The 17,812-nt window shown below is 40.8% G+C and overlaps 1 protein-coding gene and 1 non-coding gene across 6 annotated transcripts in view; one reads left to right on the top strand and one right to left on the bottom strand.

Moving 5' to 3' along the window:
• PATJ (PATJ crumbs cell polarity complex component) overlaps nt 1-17,812 on the top strand; it is a 330,197-nt gene that overhangs the window by 239,611 nt on the left and 72,774 nt on the right. For all 5 annotated transcript variants that reach the window (XM_037043696.1, XM_037043706.1, XM_037043682.1 and 2 more), the window contains exon 32: nt 13,943-14,017. In XM_037043696.1, the coding sequence (XP_036899591.1) occupies nt 13,943-14,017 (75 nt within the window). The remainder of the gene's footprint in view (nt 1-13,942; nt 14,018-17,812) is intronic.
• LOC118985720 (U6 spliceosomal RNA) lies at nt 2,174-2,279 on the bottom strand. Its single transcript, XR_005066181.1, has one exon. It is a non-coding gene; the product is annotated as a U6 spliceosomal RNA (small nuclear RNA).

The following is a 17,812-nucleotide window of genomic DNA, read 5'->3' as shown; positions in this document are numbered from 1 at the left end:
GAGATCCAACAGTGAACAAAATGTACAAAAATGCCTGCCTTTGTGGGGACTCCTTCCAGGGTAGGCAGGGTGAAGGGAGATAGATAGTACATAAATTAGCAAAATATTAGATTGAATTATATGAAATTGCTGTTTTTGTAGGTAAAAATTTCATACAGTTAACATATTTTTGTGAGATCTGCCTTAATATAAAGTAGTAGTAGTTTATCATCACTAGGCATCATGCGATGGCTTCTGTTGTGAGATTGGTGTGAGCTCCCCTGCACGGTGCCCATCCTAGGAATACTGCTGCATGCACCATGTCAGAGGGCAGCACGGGAGTCTTTTTACATGAGTTTATGTCAAGATATCTGGCAACAGTAAGCTCTGACCCTCTAACGTTGCTCGCTTGCTCCCTGTGGGAGTGCATGTCTCAGTAAGCACTGTGCTGGCTTCTGGAGGGGTGACCAGGAGAAGGACACGGGCCTCGCTTAAGTAGCTTACCGTCTAGCATCAGTGAGAATGACAGAATTTGTGTCTGGAAAATCACACCAGGCAGAAGTGTATTAGAGAAAGAGAGAAACACACACACAATGTTACAGAAGTTTAAAAATGGAAGGAAAACCATCTCATTCAGGGATTAAGGAGGGTTTCTTAGGATCATGGCCTTTAAGCTAAACCTTAAACCTGTAAAGATGAGAAGGCAATTGACTGCTGAAGCTGCCATAAATAGGAGATTTACCAGGTGAATCGAACAGTGTGTGTTAGGGAAGTAGCCAGGAAGGATTGGGCTTTTGTAGGGCAACAATGGGCAATGGAATTTGAACAGTAGAATCACAGAGCTAAAGGATTACAGGTTTATTCATTTATCTTGAATGCTCCGTGTTCAGTAAATGTCTCTATAACTAGATGGATACATGTACACACAAGGTGCTACGTAAAAGAAATATATTTCCGCCCTGACTGGTGTAGCTCAGTGGATTGAGTACAGGCCTGTAAACCAAAAGGTTGCTGGTTTGATTCCCAGTGAGGGCACATGCCTGGGTTACAGGCCAGATCCCCAGTGGGGGACGTGCAAGTGGCAACCACACATTGATGTTTATCTCTTTCTCTTTCTCTCTCCCTCCCCCTCTGTCTAAGAATAAGTAAATAAAATCTTTAAAACAAAAAGAAACTATATTTCAAAGAACTATTAGATTAATTCTCCAAGATTACCTGTTCCCGAGCTAAGACTAAGCATGGGTCCCCACATACTGCAGTGCTATTTCACTAGTCAGTTGTGGCTGGCATTGGTTCACATCTCAGTAGTCCCCCGATTCACAGCCAAGGAATAATAACTTTGTTCATTTATAAAAATATAAGTATGTATCAGATTGTTTTAAAGTGTTTTTAAAGAAAGAATAACGGGTTTTTAAGCAACTGATCAGATGAGGTTTGCTGGGGTTTGTGAAGCTTGGATTCCAGTGAGAAAGACTGGGAGCCGGGAAGTGTCTGGGATCCATTCAGAAGTCTAGGTGAGAGGCTTGTGTTCATCATCACCAAGCCCTTATTATATGAAATGTTAAAGGGACTTATCTAAGAAAAAGAAGATAAAAAACATGTATACTAAAATGACAGCAAACTCACAATTACTAACAACCACACCTAAAATAAAAAGAAACTAAGCAAACAACTAGAACAGGAACAGAACCACAGAAATGGGGATCATATGGAGGGTTAGCAACAGGGGAGTGGGAGGAGGAGAGAGGGGGGAGAAGGTACAGAGAATAAGTAGCATAGATGGCAGGCAGAAAACAAACAGGGGGAAGGTAAGAATAGTATGGGAAATGTAGAAGCTAAAGAACTTAAGACACATGGAGGGTAGAGGGGAGTGAAGGGGGGAAATGGGACAACTGTAATAACATAATCAATAAAATATATTAAAAAATAAATAAAATAAAACCCCAGGTGGAGATGAAAAAAAAGACTGTTTTAAGACTTTTGAAAGGAACTTTAAAAAATACCGTTTGCACAGAACCTTGCAATTTGCAAAACAAAATCTTGCTTACTATATCATTAGCTTAATTTTTTACTATCTAATTTTTTTCTGAAATGGTATTTTATTTGACCTTATTCAGTTTTATCCCCCAAATAAAACTATAAAAAAGTAGTGCAGGAATTATTTATCCCAGGCTTACATGAGACCTTATTTTTTTTAAATATGGAGCACTTCATGAGTTGGCATGTCATCCTTGCGCAGGGGCCATGCCAGCCTTCTCTGAATCGTTCCGATTTGCTCTGTGTGCTGCCGACAGGAGCACGGAGACCTTAATCTCTCACTCAAGATCACAAAACTGGGAATTAGGAGAACTAGGACTCATCTTGGAGGGTCCTTGACTCCCTGTTACCTTGACATAGAAGATGATGAACTCCTAAAATAATTATTTTAATTTTTATACATAAAGCTATGTTTTTATCATTTTTGGAATATCTGTGTTCATGTAATATACTCTTTTGATGAAGTGTAACGAAATTATTAAGAGTGTGGCCCTGGCTGGTATGCCTCAGTGGATTGAGCACTGGCCTGCGAACAAAGGTGTCGCCAGTTCAATTCCCGGTCAGGGCACATACCTGGGTTGTGGGCAAGGTCCCCAGTTGGGGGCATGTGAGAGGCAACCAGTCGATGTATCTCTTACACATTGATGTTTCTCTTCCTTTCTTTCTTCCTCCCTTCCCATCTCTCTAAAAATAAATAAATGAAATCTTTTTTTTTAAAGGCAAAACCATTTTTTTAAAAAAGAAATGAAAACATTGGAGCCAGACGACTTGGATTCAAATCCTGGCTCTGCCATTTACTAGCAATATATCCTGAGGCAGGTAACTTAATGTGTCTGCGCTGAGCTCACTATTTGCATCTATAAAATGGGGGAAAGAAATAGAGGGTTATTGTGAGAAGGAATTAATGCCTCTAAAGTACCAGATAGAACCATGCCAGAGTATATTTGAATCACCTTAAAAGTGTAAATTGTTGTTGTTATTGATGATGATGTTATTCTGATTAAAGCATTGAGGCTTAGTCATATAAATAATAGCTGTTCTAAGTGACTCACTGAAGTGTACTTGGATGATTAAAGCAAATTTTTCAACCCCCCAAATGCAGTTGCTTCTAATAATAGACAACATTTATTGAATGCCTATGGCCAGGCAGTATTCTAAGCTCATTTACATTACAGTCCTATGAGGTTAGTGCTAATATTATTCCCGTATAAGATGTGAGGAAACTGAGGCACTGAAACATTAAGTAAATTGCTCCAGTCGCCCAGCAAAGCCTGGATCCAGTTCCATACACTCTAGGGCTGGAGGCTGCATTTACACCATGTGCACCTCTGCCTCTCGGAGAGATACGGACAGAGAACAAAACCAAAGTCAAAGGACAACAAGAAATTACACTGGGACCTGAACTTGGCAACTTTCATTTCCCTTTGTCTAAATTTTGAACTCCAACATAGACACTTGTGGCATAGAAACAGATAGTTAAAGATACTGAAACTTACCTTTTTATAATACTTCGGTGAGTATTTTTTTTTTGAGAGACTAACCTGTGCCAGGCAGTTTCAAACTGGTTATCTTATTTAACCCTGGGATGCCCATATTATAAGCCCTACCTTTACTAATAAGATGCTGAGGCTAAGAGATAGTTACAGCTGATCAGCTAAAGCTGGTTGGTGGTGTGGCTGGGACCAAACCCAGTTCTCTTTGCCTCTGAAGCCCATCTTCTCTTCACTACGTAGTTTGCATAGACAGCTTTTCTTGAAATATCAGAACTATCACTGTCATCTATTTGCTCAAATAGCAAATATTCATTGAGGGTCTCGTATGTCAGACAATGCTGTGTGCAGAGGATTCAGTGATGAGCAAAACTATCAGAGTTTCTTAAAGAGCTTGAGATGTTCAAGGACAAGTGTTCACATATACTTGCTGCCTTTAGAAGCTCAATAGTTAGGTTGGAAGAAAGGAGTGAGAGATGGACAGGAAGAGACAGTGCTGTTTTTTTCTCTTTTTAAAAAGATTTTATTTATTTCTAGAAAGAGGGGAAGGGAGGGAGAAAGAGAAGAGAGAAGCATCAGTGTGAGAGAGAAACATCCACTGGTTGCCTCTTGTACGTGCCCCCCACCCCTCTGCAACCCAGGCATGTGCCCTGACCAGGAATCAAACCAGCAACCTTTTGCTTTGTGGGGAAATGCCCAGCCGACTGAGCCACACCAGTCAGGACAGTGCTGGGTTATGTTTTGTGTTTTAAATAAATAGCTGACCTCTATTCTTGCTGCCCACCTGGATCTCTAGCCCTGTCCAATTTCATAATTTTCTGCTTGGATGTAAAGCCAGTCCGTGTTTCCTTTGTTCTTATTCATCTCTTTCTCTATGCGGTTACAGATACTAAGAGTCAGTAAGGAAGGACAGCTCAACTAAAAACTGGGTAAAGATCTCAATAGGCATTCTCTGAAGACATACAAATGGCCAGTAAGCACATAAAGATACTCAGCCTCATTAACCATTAGAGAAATGCACAGCAAAACCATAATAAGATCCTACTTCATACCTACTAGGATGGCTCTAAAAAAAAAAAAAAGACAAATAATGACAGGTGCTGACAAGGACGTGGAGAAATTTGAGCTCCCATATGTTGCTGGTAGGAATGTAAAGTGGTACAGCCAGTTTGGAAAACGGTTTGCAGTATTATTTAGTGGCTAATCATTATGTATCCGTCACTGTAGTAGACACTTGAAAATATTACCTCATTTATTCTGACAAAAAAAACCAGAGCAGCAGCAGTAGTCGGAGTAGTAATATCATCCATCATTTATTGAGCTAACTTATTTGTTAGGAACTGAACCTAGTGTATTATCATCCTCCTCCTCATAATAAAGCATTATCATTATCTCCATTTTACAGATGTGGGACCTGAGTATTGCAAAAGTTAATTCACTTGTCCAAAGGCTTAGGGGCAGTAAGGATTTGAAGCCTTACGTGTTCGACTCACATGCCTCATCATGCCACCCTGTCTCTGCTAGAGATAATAGGTATCAAACCATAGGAAAACTGAACTTTAAAGAAGTCTAATTTTTTCCTAGAGCACATAACCTATACGTAGAAGAACCAAGATGTGGACCACTGTCAGACTCTAACTAACATGTAGGCTTTCTCCTCTATTCACATCATACTAACTAGTTATTCATTTGGCCCCTGAAGATCCATACCAGTTTTCATTGCTCTGTGGGAAATATGAAAAATAATAACCACAACGCAAATTTAATTCAAAGGATTGCTCTTTAAGTCTGTGCCCTACCCAAATTTTTAGTGTTGAAAGGGCTCTTTCCATATGACATTGTGGTAATAATAAATGGAGGAGAGGATTTCAAAGGGTTGGACCCTCTGAAATCACTGATATTTGACCATTTCTTTGACTTACAAAATGGCAAATTCGTATGTTCCAACCCAATATTTCTTTGGTCTCAATTACCTGGCAAAAAAAAGTAACCCTGTGTCCTCAAAGTTATTTTGAAAATTTTCTGGTCTGTGAAATTGCAAGGTCTGAGAGAAATCTACTTGCTTCATGTGGTGTCCCCAGACACAAGAATGCTTTGCAAATGATACAGTGAAAACAGACAAAAAGAAAGATTAGTGGAAGTCGACTGTTACTGTAAACCTTAATAAGTGGAAGCTTGATATTGTCACTAATTTAAAAAAGAACATGAGAAAAAAGCAGATTTCTGGGAGAAGATAATGAGCTCAGTGCAGAATTTTAACTTTTAAAGGAATAACATGTCATATGATTTCTGATACAGGTTCTCCCCTATTGATTTGCTTACAGATTCTTCCTAGGTGTTTTTAAAATGCTGGCATCCCAGTTTGGAAAAATAGTCTAAAATGCTGCATTTCTAATGATTATAGGCTTTTTGTTAGATTTTCCAGGCTGGAATTCTCAGGTATAAACAAGGTCCTGAGCTGTGTACTCAAAATCCATTGTTACCCTCAATTTGCACTGCATCGAGAACTGCGAAATTTCTGGAAGCAGATGTCACTGTGTGAATCTTATTCTCTGTTTCGAATCCAGCATGAAAACTGCATTTATAACAAGAGTTCAGAAAATTCCCGTAAGGAGCAGGAGAGAATGTGTCTGAGTCAGCATTGGCCTCCCGTTTGCATCCATATGCAAATTGCCATTGGCAGAGTTCAAGTGCATTCAAATATGTGGTATTTTTCACAGCTCACTGTACTTTATATCTTGTATTTTTGAAAATCACTTGAGATTTGTCTACATGATAAATTTCCCTTTCCTGGTCATAAAAAGATAGTAGATTTACAGTCAAATCTACTTCCTTCACGAGTCACCAGAGAAAAGCTTTTGGCTTTTTTCTTCATTCTCCTCCCCTCTGTGTGGTAAATGAAGATAACAGAGAGAGAAAGCGGAGCAGATGAAATAATCTCATGAATTCAAGCACAGCAGAAATACAGATGCATATTTTTAACACATATCCACACCTTTGACGTTCACTAACTTACTTTCACTCCCATCCACTTGAACTGGTCCACTTTAGAGACCTGTGATTTGACTTAAAAGTCAGCTCATCAAGAGGAATTATTGCTTATCAGATTTTTCTAAATTGAGAAAGTAACCTTACAATCATAATTAATTGCACCAAGGGCCCCGCAAAGGAAAATGGCAGCTCAGACCCCAGAACTCAGACTCATTTACCTGTCACTCTCAGCGCCCTGTCCTGGGGATCCCAGAGCTTCTTGGGAATCCAGGGCTGCTCGGGCACTGTTCTTTGAATCTGTAAAGTTTTCACTTTCCTGAGAAAGCCTTATTTGCTGACACCATGTTAAGACCCTATAATCTATAAGCTATGGTGATTGTTTTGTCCTTCAAAGGGAGCACATATTGAGCAAGTTTGTGTTGGAGGCCTGTTGTGTCCCAGGTGTGGTGCGGGCCATGGGTCAAATCCCAGTGAACTGGATACACAGGTCTCACCTTGGGGGAGCTTTCGGACTGCTGAGAGTAATGGCAGGTAACACTTTCACCGCACTTACTGCAAACAGTATCATTCTAATGTAATAATTCATATTTTAGATGACTGTTACTGACCCTACTTTATAAATAAGGGAACTGAGGCACAGAGACATTCAAGTAATAAGGGTCATGCTGGGTTTAAATCCAACTTTAGATGAGTAATTCCTAGTGTTGATGACAACTATTAAAAGGAACGTTAAGATGCTGTGCAGACTTTTACTAATGTACTTTCCACCTAATCCAGGTGGTTAGGTGAATGCTTAGAAATTAGGCTGGGACTGACCCAGGCAAAGGATGTCTTTTTCTAGTGTATTCGGAGGCTACAAAGTAGAAGTCCAAAGACCAAAATCAACAGTTGACCATTTGTATTTGTTTGTTTGATAGGCCTATGTTTTCACAGTTGTTGAATTTGAATACTTTTAGGCCAAGCACTCTCTAGTTTGTTGTCTTATATTCAGTTCACTTCATGCCTCTATATTTAGCTACTTTAGGCCTGACCTCTGTGAGTTTGTTATCCTGATAAATATTTTCTGGGATCCTCTTCATTTTAATCAGGGGTCTTGTAGTTGCAAGTAATAACCTCACAACTTGACCTTATAGACAAAAGAGGAAATTTACTGATAGTGCAGGAAGAGCAGGGTTGACAGCCTCCGGGACGGTTGGAACCAGAGGCCTGGTGCTGCCGGAGATGTCTCTGCATGTGTGTCTGACTCTCTTCTGCTGCAGGTTTGCGTCCTCAGCATGGTGGGAGCATGGCTGCCAAACGCTCCTAGGCCTGTCTGCCAGAAAGGGGCTGACTCACTCCCCTAGGGTCCACTTTGGAAAAACCACAGGATGTTCTTGTGTGGTTCAGCTGTCCACCCTTGGACCAATTACTGTGGCCAGACAGACAGGGTATTTTGATTACCCAGCTTCGAGACAGAAGCTATGAGCTTTGGTGATTATAAGCTGGACATTGCTCCCGTTATTATCTATTATGTAGAGTATTCCCAGTGTTGCCTTTTATGTCCACCCACTGGAAGCTGCTTCTCTTGATGAGAGTAATTTGCCTGGCTCACAGAACGTTTTCTTTCAGGAGCCCATAGTGCTGTGCTGAGGACTAGAACAGAATGCACACAGAACATGCCGAGCAGTTTCTTCTGTGAAATAGGATGATCTTTCCACACTGCTGCCTCAGTCTTTTTTAGGGGTCCCTTATACAAAGTCAACACCTCAGAGTGTCCTGGGACCTCAGCTTTAAAAACCCTAAGAGCCCCCTTGGTGGAGTAGCTGGGAGATTAGCAAGTTCTAAATTTATGTTTAAACACAAAGAAAAGTAACTCACCCGAGGTCACTTCAGTGGCTATTGCCATGAAGTTTTTTTCCTGTGCAGGCTCCAAGTAAGCAGGCATGACTTGCTCTGACCCAATGCTGATCTTAAAATGGAACCACTGTGTTGAGGCTGCATCCTGCGACTCTTTCTTGTGTGTGTTTAGGGGGAGGTGAGCAACACTTTCCCTTTCCCATGTGGTTTACTCCTTGGTTTAGGGCTGGGGGCACTGGAGGAAGATGTGTCTGGGTTAAGCTCTGACTTGGCAAGTACTTTAGCCTTTTGGTGTCTCAATTACATCAACTCTAAAATGAGGATGATAATAGCGCCTAACACACAGGTCTGTGCTGGACATCCTCATCTAAAATGTGTAACATACCTAGCTCAGCAGCTGGCGTGGTCAGTGCTCAGCTATCATTATTATTCTCATTGTCGTCATGGGCCAGCTCCATCCGTTGGTCCAGAGGTTCAAGGGTAATCAGTGTAAGAAATAGGACAGTGTGTTGGATCAGATAGATGCTTTTCAGAGCTTCGGTTTTCTCATCTCATTCTTCCGAGTTGTTGAGGACAAGAGAAAGGGAAGGAAACTCACACTTCTCACGCACCTGCTCTGTGCCATGCACCTTCACAGTTGTACTTCAAAGTTTCCATAATTTTTTCTCAAATATCTGCCTCAGCAGATATGTAAATGTCCTAAGTGCTAGGCTCTGTTCACCTTTTTCTCCCCTGGTGCAGAGTGAATGCACAATAAGCATATGTTGAATTCAGCTTTGCTTACGGTCCCTTGCTCAGGTAGCTAGTGTTGCAAAAAAATGAAGGTTTCCAAGCACAGCTGCTGCTAGGAAGCNATAGATGCTTTTCAGAGCTTCAGTTTTCTCATCTCATTCTTCCGCGTTGTTGAGGACAAGAGAAAGGGAAGGAAACTCACACTTCTCACGCACCTGCTCTGTGCCATGCACCTTCACAGTTGTACTTCAAAGTTTCCATAATCTTTTCTCAAATATCTGCCTCAGCAGATATGTAAATGTCCTAAGTGCTAGGCTCTGTTCACCTTTTTCTCCCCTGGTGCAGAGTGAATGCACAATAAGCATATGTTGAATTCAGCTTTGCTTACGGTCCCTTGCTCAGGTAGCTAGTGTTGCAAAAAAATGAAGGTTTCCAAGCACAGCTGCTGCTAGGAAGCGGTCAAACCAATCTGAACCCAGATTTTTCTGGCTACGATTCCAGCACCCTTTCCTTTTATTTATAAGCCAAATGATAAGAGCAAATTGAACCAAATTAGTAGCATCTCTATGTGATATGATATTGCATTTTTAAGTCTTAACTGGAAAATCAGCTCCTTTGTCCCACTGCTGGTTAATCTGGGTATAAACAAAGGTAGACTTGCAGGCATTCAGCACAGTGCCATTTTCAAACAGAGGAGGCACTTTCGTGCTTCTGAGGCCTTTTGATCCACACTGGAAGGAGTAACACCAATGATTTCTATTTATAAGGCAGTTTAGAACTTTCATTCTAAAAATTTCTGCAAGCACCATTTAGTAACCTTCTCATGTCTTCCTCCTCTCTTTTCAACTGTGATCCGTTAAAGTGGAGGCCACAGGGTCGCCTTCACCATGTGTCCTTCCTTTCGTGACTGGCTCTGAAATCCACTCACGTGCACTTAAGATTTAAGTTCACCAAACTTGGATTTGTTCCCCTCGAGTCCTTTAAGAAGTTCGTATTCTATTCTGCTGTAGGCTGAAGAAACAGATTAGACAAACAAAATAAAGTAAAGCCAATCATACTAGTACATGGGAGATAGACACATAATAACTAAAAAATATGATATAAATATTGCAAAAACAATGATAAAATAAACTGGTCATGCTGTGGAAGGGTACCATCCAGGGGCCAGAGAAGGATTATGGGATGGTTTTCAATTTCATTTGATGTTATAAAATCTGTTTAGGAGAAACATTCTAAAAAAGGTAAAAATAGACTTCTGGCCAAGATGGAGGTGTAGGTAGACACACTGTGCCTCCTTGCACAACCAAAATAAGGACAACAAAAATTTAGAAACAAAATATCACCCAGTACCAACAGAAAATTGAACTGGATGGAAGTCTGACAGCCAAGGAGTTAAAGTAGACACATTCATCCAGACAGGTAGGAGGGGCGGAGTAGGCGGCCAGCAGAGAGGGGTCACAGCAAAATGAAAAAAATGCTGGCTGGTGACCCGGAGTGTGGGCTGGCAGCTGTTGGGCCCAGCAAGGTGGTGGATTATGGAGGGGCTTGGCGCTTGGAACCAGGCAGCCCCACATTCACACGCAGATAAACCAAGTGAAACTGGGGAGCAAGACCCCGCAAGTCAGAGTTCCAGCTCTGGGAAACAAAGCCTCAAAACACTGATTGAAAAGACTTATAGGGGTTGAGGTGCCAAGAGAGACTCCTAGCCTCACAGGAGAGTTCGTTGAGGAGGCCCACAGGATCCTAGAACATACACAAGCCCATCCACGTGGGAATCAGCACCAGAAGGGCCCAGTTTGCTTGTGGTAAGCAGCAGAGGGTATGAAAATCCGAGAGAGAGCGGAGGAAGCACCATTGTTCCCTTTCTAACCCCTCCCCCACATACAGCATCACAACCCAGAGACTTGGTTGCCCCACCCTGGTGAACACCTAAGGCTCCACCCCTCACTGTGTAACAGGCACAACCAGACCCACCCAAAAAATTGGCTCAAATGAAAGAACAGATCAAAGCCCCAGAGCTAATACATCTAAGCAACCAAGAGATAGCCAGCCTATCAGATACACAGTTCAAAGCGCTGGTGATCATGATACTCTCAGAATTGGTTGATTCTGGTCACAAATTAGATGAAAAAAATGAAGGCTACACTAAGTGAAATGAAGAAAAATGCACAAAGGAATTCTTCTTCCCAGTAGTGATGAGAAGACTGGGACTCAAATCAATGGAGTGGACCAGAAGGAAGAAAGAAATAATCAAACAGGAAAGAATGAAGAAACAAGAATTCAAAAAAAAAAAAGGAGAGGCTTAGGAACCTCCAGGACATCTTTAAACATTCCAACATCTGAATTATAGGGGTACCAGAAGGGGAAGAGGAACAGCAACAAGTGGAAAACTTATCTGAACAAATAATAAAGGAGAACTTCCCCAATCTGGCAAAGGAAATAGACTTCCAGGAAGTCCAGGAAGCTCAGAGAGTTCCAAAGAAGCTGGACCTGAGGAGGAACACACCAAGGCACATCATAATTACATTAGCCAAGATTAAAATGAGGGGGAGAATTCTAGAAACTCCAAGAGATAAGGGGACAGTCACCTACAAAGGAGTGCCCATCAGACTGTCAGCTGATTTCTCAAAAGAGACCTTACAGGCAAGAAGGGGCTGGAAGAAGTATTCCAAGTCATGAAAGGCGGGGACCTACATCCGAGAATACTCTATCCAGCAAAGCTTTCATTAAGAATGGAAGGGTAGATAAAGTGCTTCTCAGATAAGGTCAAGTTCGAGGAGTTCATCATCACCAAGCCCTTATTATATGAAATATTAAAGGGACTTATCTAAGAAAAATAAGATAAAAAACATGTATACTAAAATGACAGCAAACTCACAATTACTAACAACCACACCTGAAACAAAAACAGAAACAAACTAAGCAAACAACTAGAACAGGAACAGAACCACAGAAATGGAGATCACATGGAGGGTTAGCAACAGGGGAATGGGATGAAGAGAGAGGGGGAGAAGGTACAGAGGATAAGTAGCATAGCTGGTAGGTATAAAATAGACAGGGGGAGAGCAAGAATAGTATGGGAAATGTAGAAGCCAGAGAACTTATAAGTATGACACATGGACATGAACTAAGGGGGGGAATGTGGGTGGGAGAGCATATGCAAGATGGTGGGGAGTGAAGGAGGAAAAATGGGACAACTGTAATTGCATGATCAATCATATATATTTAAAAAAAATAAAAGAAGTAAAATAAAAAGGCCAGAGTTGAGGGAGAAGAGTTCTAGGCTCTTTCTCCTGTTTGGGGCAATAAGAAGGAATCTAATGGAGACATAATTCCAGCCCTAGAATGTAAGTCACAAGTCAACAGCTAAGGATCATCACAGGCATCCAAGGGTCCTAGGCTCAGGATATTTTGTGGAAGGTTGTAAACCAATAAAATGTTCATGAGACGGGATGAGATTCTTACCTAGTCTAGCAAAAAGAAATGGCTGGGCATAATCTGATTGTTATCTACTGTGATGTTACAAATCTCATAGGAGCCTATTAAAGAGAATGTCAATATTGCCCCAAAAGGAAACCAGGATGAGGGTGCAGTGGGGGTGAGGGGTGTCAGTATGCCAACATTCCCCAAGGGAGGAAGTGTCCTGTCCAAGTAACTGTTTTCACCAACTCTACAGTAGACTTATGAACATGAGTTTATTACAGGTTGACTCCACTTATTATCATCATTAATATTTTTATTAAATATTTGTTACTTGCCAGGTACCATGCTAAGTATTTTTCATATTTTGCCCCATTTAATCCTTTCAGCATCTCATTTTTTCCATTTTACAAATGAGGAAACTGAGGCTCTGAGAGGTCAGATAACCCTAAATACTTTGCTATATAAGTATGCTTCTCATCTTCAGATAGCTCACCTACCTGCCATCTATGTGTACACCTGCCACCTGGGTTTCTCTTAGATATTTACCAAGGGCCAGAATAAACCCATCTCCTCACCTATCCAAATCAGCCCCTCTCCATGTTGCCTGCACTATCCAAACCAAAAGCAGGACTTCATGTCTTAGTAAACTATCATATGGTAATTTCCCCCATAAATTTGCCTGTAAAAAGCATGGGATATGGTGGGAGGCAGACACAAGTAGTCTGGTCAATTTATCATTGTCATCATTTATTTCAATTAATTTTCCTTTAGTTATACGTTTTTTTTGGGGGGTAGTATATATTTGTTTTTGGAGAGAGGGGAAGGGAGGGAGAAAGAGAGGGAGGGAAACATCAATGTGGGAGAGAATCCACAACTCAGGCATGTTCCCTGACCAGGAATTGAACCAGTGATCTTTTAATTTGAGGGAACCAACCAACTGAGCCACATCAGCCAGGGTAGTTTCCCATATGTTCTGGTAGTTTGCTTCTCTCCTCAGTCTAGACTCTGCACTTCTCTGTGGGGTTCAGGATTAAGGTATCTTCTTTATCTTCCAGTGACTTTAATGAATGTATTTTTCCCTCTAATTGAATGTCTTAAGGGGGATTCTAATATCAGGATTTGAACCCTGAAAGGATTTAATATTGAGTGTAAATACAAATATAGGGATTACTGGTGTGGTAGGAGAAGAAAAGAACTGGTGTAACAAACCACCAAGGATATCTAATAGGCTTAACACCTGTCAGATCTGAAAGGGTTAAAAAAGCATTTCGAAATGACCAGCTTGCACTCATTTCTGAGAGTTAGTCCAGATGGATAAATAGAACTTTCATGCCCAGTGTGTTGGTCATTTTTGTAGGAGACCAAAGCCCCATCAAATATGCTTGACTACTGAAGTTATGAAGTTCACTTGACTCCTACAATGCTGCTCACTGGCTGTGTCTTTCCCATTTCAGGAAGATATCTCCCACGCGGTTAGTCAAGGTGTGGTGGCAGACCAGCAGAAGGCACTGGAGTGCTCAGCTGACAACGTACGTAACTTACATTTTAGGTTCCGCTCTGCTGGGACAGTGCACATTACAGACAGGTTCCAGAAGCAAAGGAGGTGATTGCAATACAATCAGATCCTTTATTATTTGGCAGGAGGCTATGGTATGTCTTGTAACCTGAAGTCAACCTACAACTGTATCATCACCAGTTCTGTGCAAGATGCGTAGAAATTTCCTCTGTACATCTCCCAGTACCAACATCCTAAACAGGTGTTTAAAAGTGAGGCATAGCCCTGGCCGGTGTGGCTCAATTGGTTGGAGCATCATCCCATAGGCTGAAGGGTCGTGGGTTCAGTTCCTGGTCAGCACACATGCCTACGCTATGGTTCAGTCCCCAGCTGGGACACATATGGGAGGCAACCAATCAATGTTTTTCTCTCACATTAATGTTTCTCTCTCCCCCTCACTTCCTCTCTCTAAAACCAATGAACATATCCTCAGGTGAGGATAAAAAATAAATAAATAAATAAATAAATAAATACAAGTGGAGTGTGCATGAAAACACATTTGCATTTAAATCTGAGAGTGCCATATTTTATATAATGTCATAACTAAAAATATTAAATGGGAGAGCTTGCAGTTTTATAAACTTTAGCGTTACTTATATTTTGAGTTCCATTTCTCTTAAAAAATTATAAACTTCTGTCAAATTTTTATACTTTTGTTTCTGATGAGTATTTTAAGTCCCAATTCCCATTTCTATTTGCTAGTTTATACTTTCATGCTGCTAAAATTTATATTACTACTGCATTGATTATGTTTAAGGAAATTTGGATTACTAGAGCTTACAGAAAATATATAATATTTCGAACCTTGCGAAAGAAAATGCCTTTAAAAATCCTCCACAATCATATGCTAAAAACCTAAATAAAGACAGATAGGTATAGAAAGAAACTTAAAAATAACCAAATTTATTTCAACTGAAACCTGTAAGCAATTATTTTTTAAGTTTAAAATCACATTTTTTACTTTAAGTATTTACGAATACTATTTATGCGATAACACTTTATAGACTGCCGCCTGTCTCAACGTATAGATCAAACATCTCTAAAATTTTATAATGCTAGCATTTTAGAGCCAGGGCAAATCATAAACATCATCTGGACTTTCTTTTTCCTGCTGACAAATGAGCCCTTTTAAAGCATTATCCTTCAGGGAAATGACCATAAGCCTTTTCTGCGGCTGCAGAAGAGAACCGGCCCAGAGATCAGTGGGCGGCATCTGCAGCGAGGCTGTGTCAGCTCATTACAGAGAACTTGCCAAACATTCACACTGCGCCAAGACAGAACGAGCTTCCCTGTGGAAATGGAATTTTCCATCCCTGAAGGTTTTCGATCAGAAGCCGGCCAATCATTTATTAATATGTTACCAAAGGACATAAAGACACTCATAGCTATTATTAACTGAATCCCTAAGTTGTTCCTGGCACCATGTTAGGTTTATTTATGTCGTTTTCCCTTTGATCTTCACAATAACCGTGCAAAGTACAGAGGTACTGCCACCAGTTCACAGATGAGGGAGTGTTAGGGTAGGGAGTTAAGGGACTTGTGTGTGGCCATCAGCAAACTTAGCTATTCATATCTTCTTCTCCTGACCATGAAGACCTGATAAAGTATAGACCCTTTCCCAGAAAAATACTGATAAGTATAATTTTGATACAATCACAAGAGATTTTATGGTTTCTAGAATTTCCTGTGTATCTCCTAGAAGCCCATGTATTCTGGGTTAAAAGTCCATGGTTCAATTTCAAGAAATAAGTCTCTCAACTTAATAAAAATAAAATAAAATAAAAAAGAACTCTGCTTGGGCTCCACATTCCTATGTGCCAAATTATTTGGTCCAGGATGGGGATTCTAGTATCCATAAATTTTAGAAGCTCTCTAACAGTTCCTATTATGAAAACAAGGTTGAAAACCACTGGTTTATTTAGCTTGGATGACTTATATAAAGTCCATTTCAACTCATATTTGAATACAGTAATATTCAACAGCAAATCCAATCTTTCTTACCTTTCTTTCTTAGTACTTTGGTTTTGTGTCAGTGGGTGAGTCACAGGAGCATATGGTGCATCTACTGCCTCTAAAAATACTTTCTTGGATGTTTTCCTTGATTTCTGTGGACTACTTCCTATTTTTTAAATTGAGTTCAACTCTACCAGTATCTATTGGAAACCTATTATGCACAATGAAATGGAATGATACATAGAACTGGGACAGACAGTTGAGAAACAAACATTCCCTGCTATTTATAAAAGCCACACTGTAGTGATGGCTGTCTCTTGTGCTTTCCTGTTTTAAAATGCACATGACTGCTTTTCTGGTAGCAAACTACCAGAGCTCTTTTGTTATCAGCTTTGCTATCAAGTTAGTCTGGTGAGATGATACAAAACAAGTTGGACGTAAGTACTGTATCAGTTCAGATTAGGCTCCATCACTGCAAGAAGTTCCTCTTTTAGATAACAGTCGGGAAGTGATCAGTTGGAGGGTGAAATGGTGTCTCGGACCCAAGCCCCTCTGATGTGATTGCTATACCATTCTTACCGGATTACTCTGTCATCCTCAACACGTGGGATGTTTTTGTTCTAAGATGGCCACTCCAGGAAATACCATTCCCTCCTTATCCAGCTGGGGAGAAGGGGAAGGTGAGATCCTTCTTGGGAAAACAATCTGAAAATTATGTAGTTCACGTCTACTTACATCCCACTGACCAGGACTTCCTTCGCAAACACATCTAGAGTCGGAGAAGGTGGAAAGGTGGTTTTTGGCGTTATCAAGCATCTAGGTGGTTCCGTTGTTCAGTGTTCTGGTAGTAACCCCTTACTTGTCTTTCTTCCACTTCCCTCTTTTTTAAAGTACTGAAAATACGTATTTGAATAAGTCTTTTTAAAAAGATTTTATTTATTTATTTTTAGAGAAAGAGGAAGGGAAGGAGTAAGAGAGTTAGAGAAACATCAGTGTGTGGTTGCCTCTCACATGCCCCCCGACTCTGGGGACCTGGCCTGCAACCCAGGCATGTGCCCTGACTGGGAATCGAACCGGTGACTCTTTGGTTCGCAGCCCACACTCAGTCCACTGAGCCACACCAGCCAGGGCTTGAATAAGTCTTTTTATAAGTAGACAGACATTATTAAATGATGGCGATAGAACAACTACAGGAAACAAAGTAAACATCTGTTCAATTATTGCTGAGCAGCCATTTGATAAGCACTGTAAACTGGTAGATTCTTCAACCACCAACCTTCAGTCCTGCCTCTCTTTAATGAGCTCTGTGATTTCACATATGTCCCTTGACATTTGAATCTTGGTTTCTTTACCTGGAAAAGAGAGTAAAATCGTTTAGCTCTTGAGGTTTTTTTCTCATGATTTAGTGAATTCATGGATATAAAATGATTTTGAAAACTGGAAAGCACAGTACAGATGTACGATGGACGGTGTCGTTCTAGTTGTTACGTGCTGCACAATGCCTTGTATTGAGGCACCGCCTTCCACTGACAGAATCTTCAGGTGTTATTGTTCTGGAGCAGTTACCTTGATCCTATTTCTAGACTCCAGGGACAGCCTGGTGCTTCAGTGCCTCCACCAGAATCTTCCAGCTGGGGATGGGTTCCCTGGCGAACTACAGATCCAGAAGGCAGGTCAGGTCATTACCTATATTTCTTAACTGCCTGTTAAGCAAGCATGGAGTCCTTTTGGTTTTTCTTCATTTTCTAACACTGATATTCATTGGTGGTATCATCAGCAATAATCCAGAATTACAAGTTAATTTTCTAAAGCTTAC

This window comes from Sturnira hondurensis, unplaced genomic scaffold (genome assembly GCF_014824575.4).
Source record: "Sturnira hondurensis isolate 20B ecotype Veracruz unplaced genomic scaffold, ASM1482457v3 Scaffold0000648, whole genome shotgun sequence".
NCBI classification, from domain to species: Eukaryota; Metazoa; Chordata; class Mammalia; order Chiroptera; family Phyllostomidae; genus Sturnira; species Sturnira hondurensis.
This window is presented reverse-complemented; position numbering and strand designations above follow the sequence as displayed.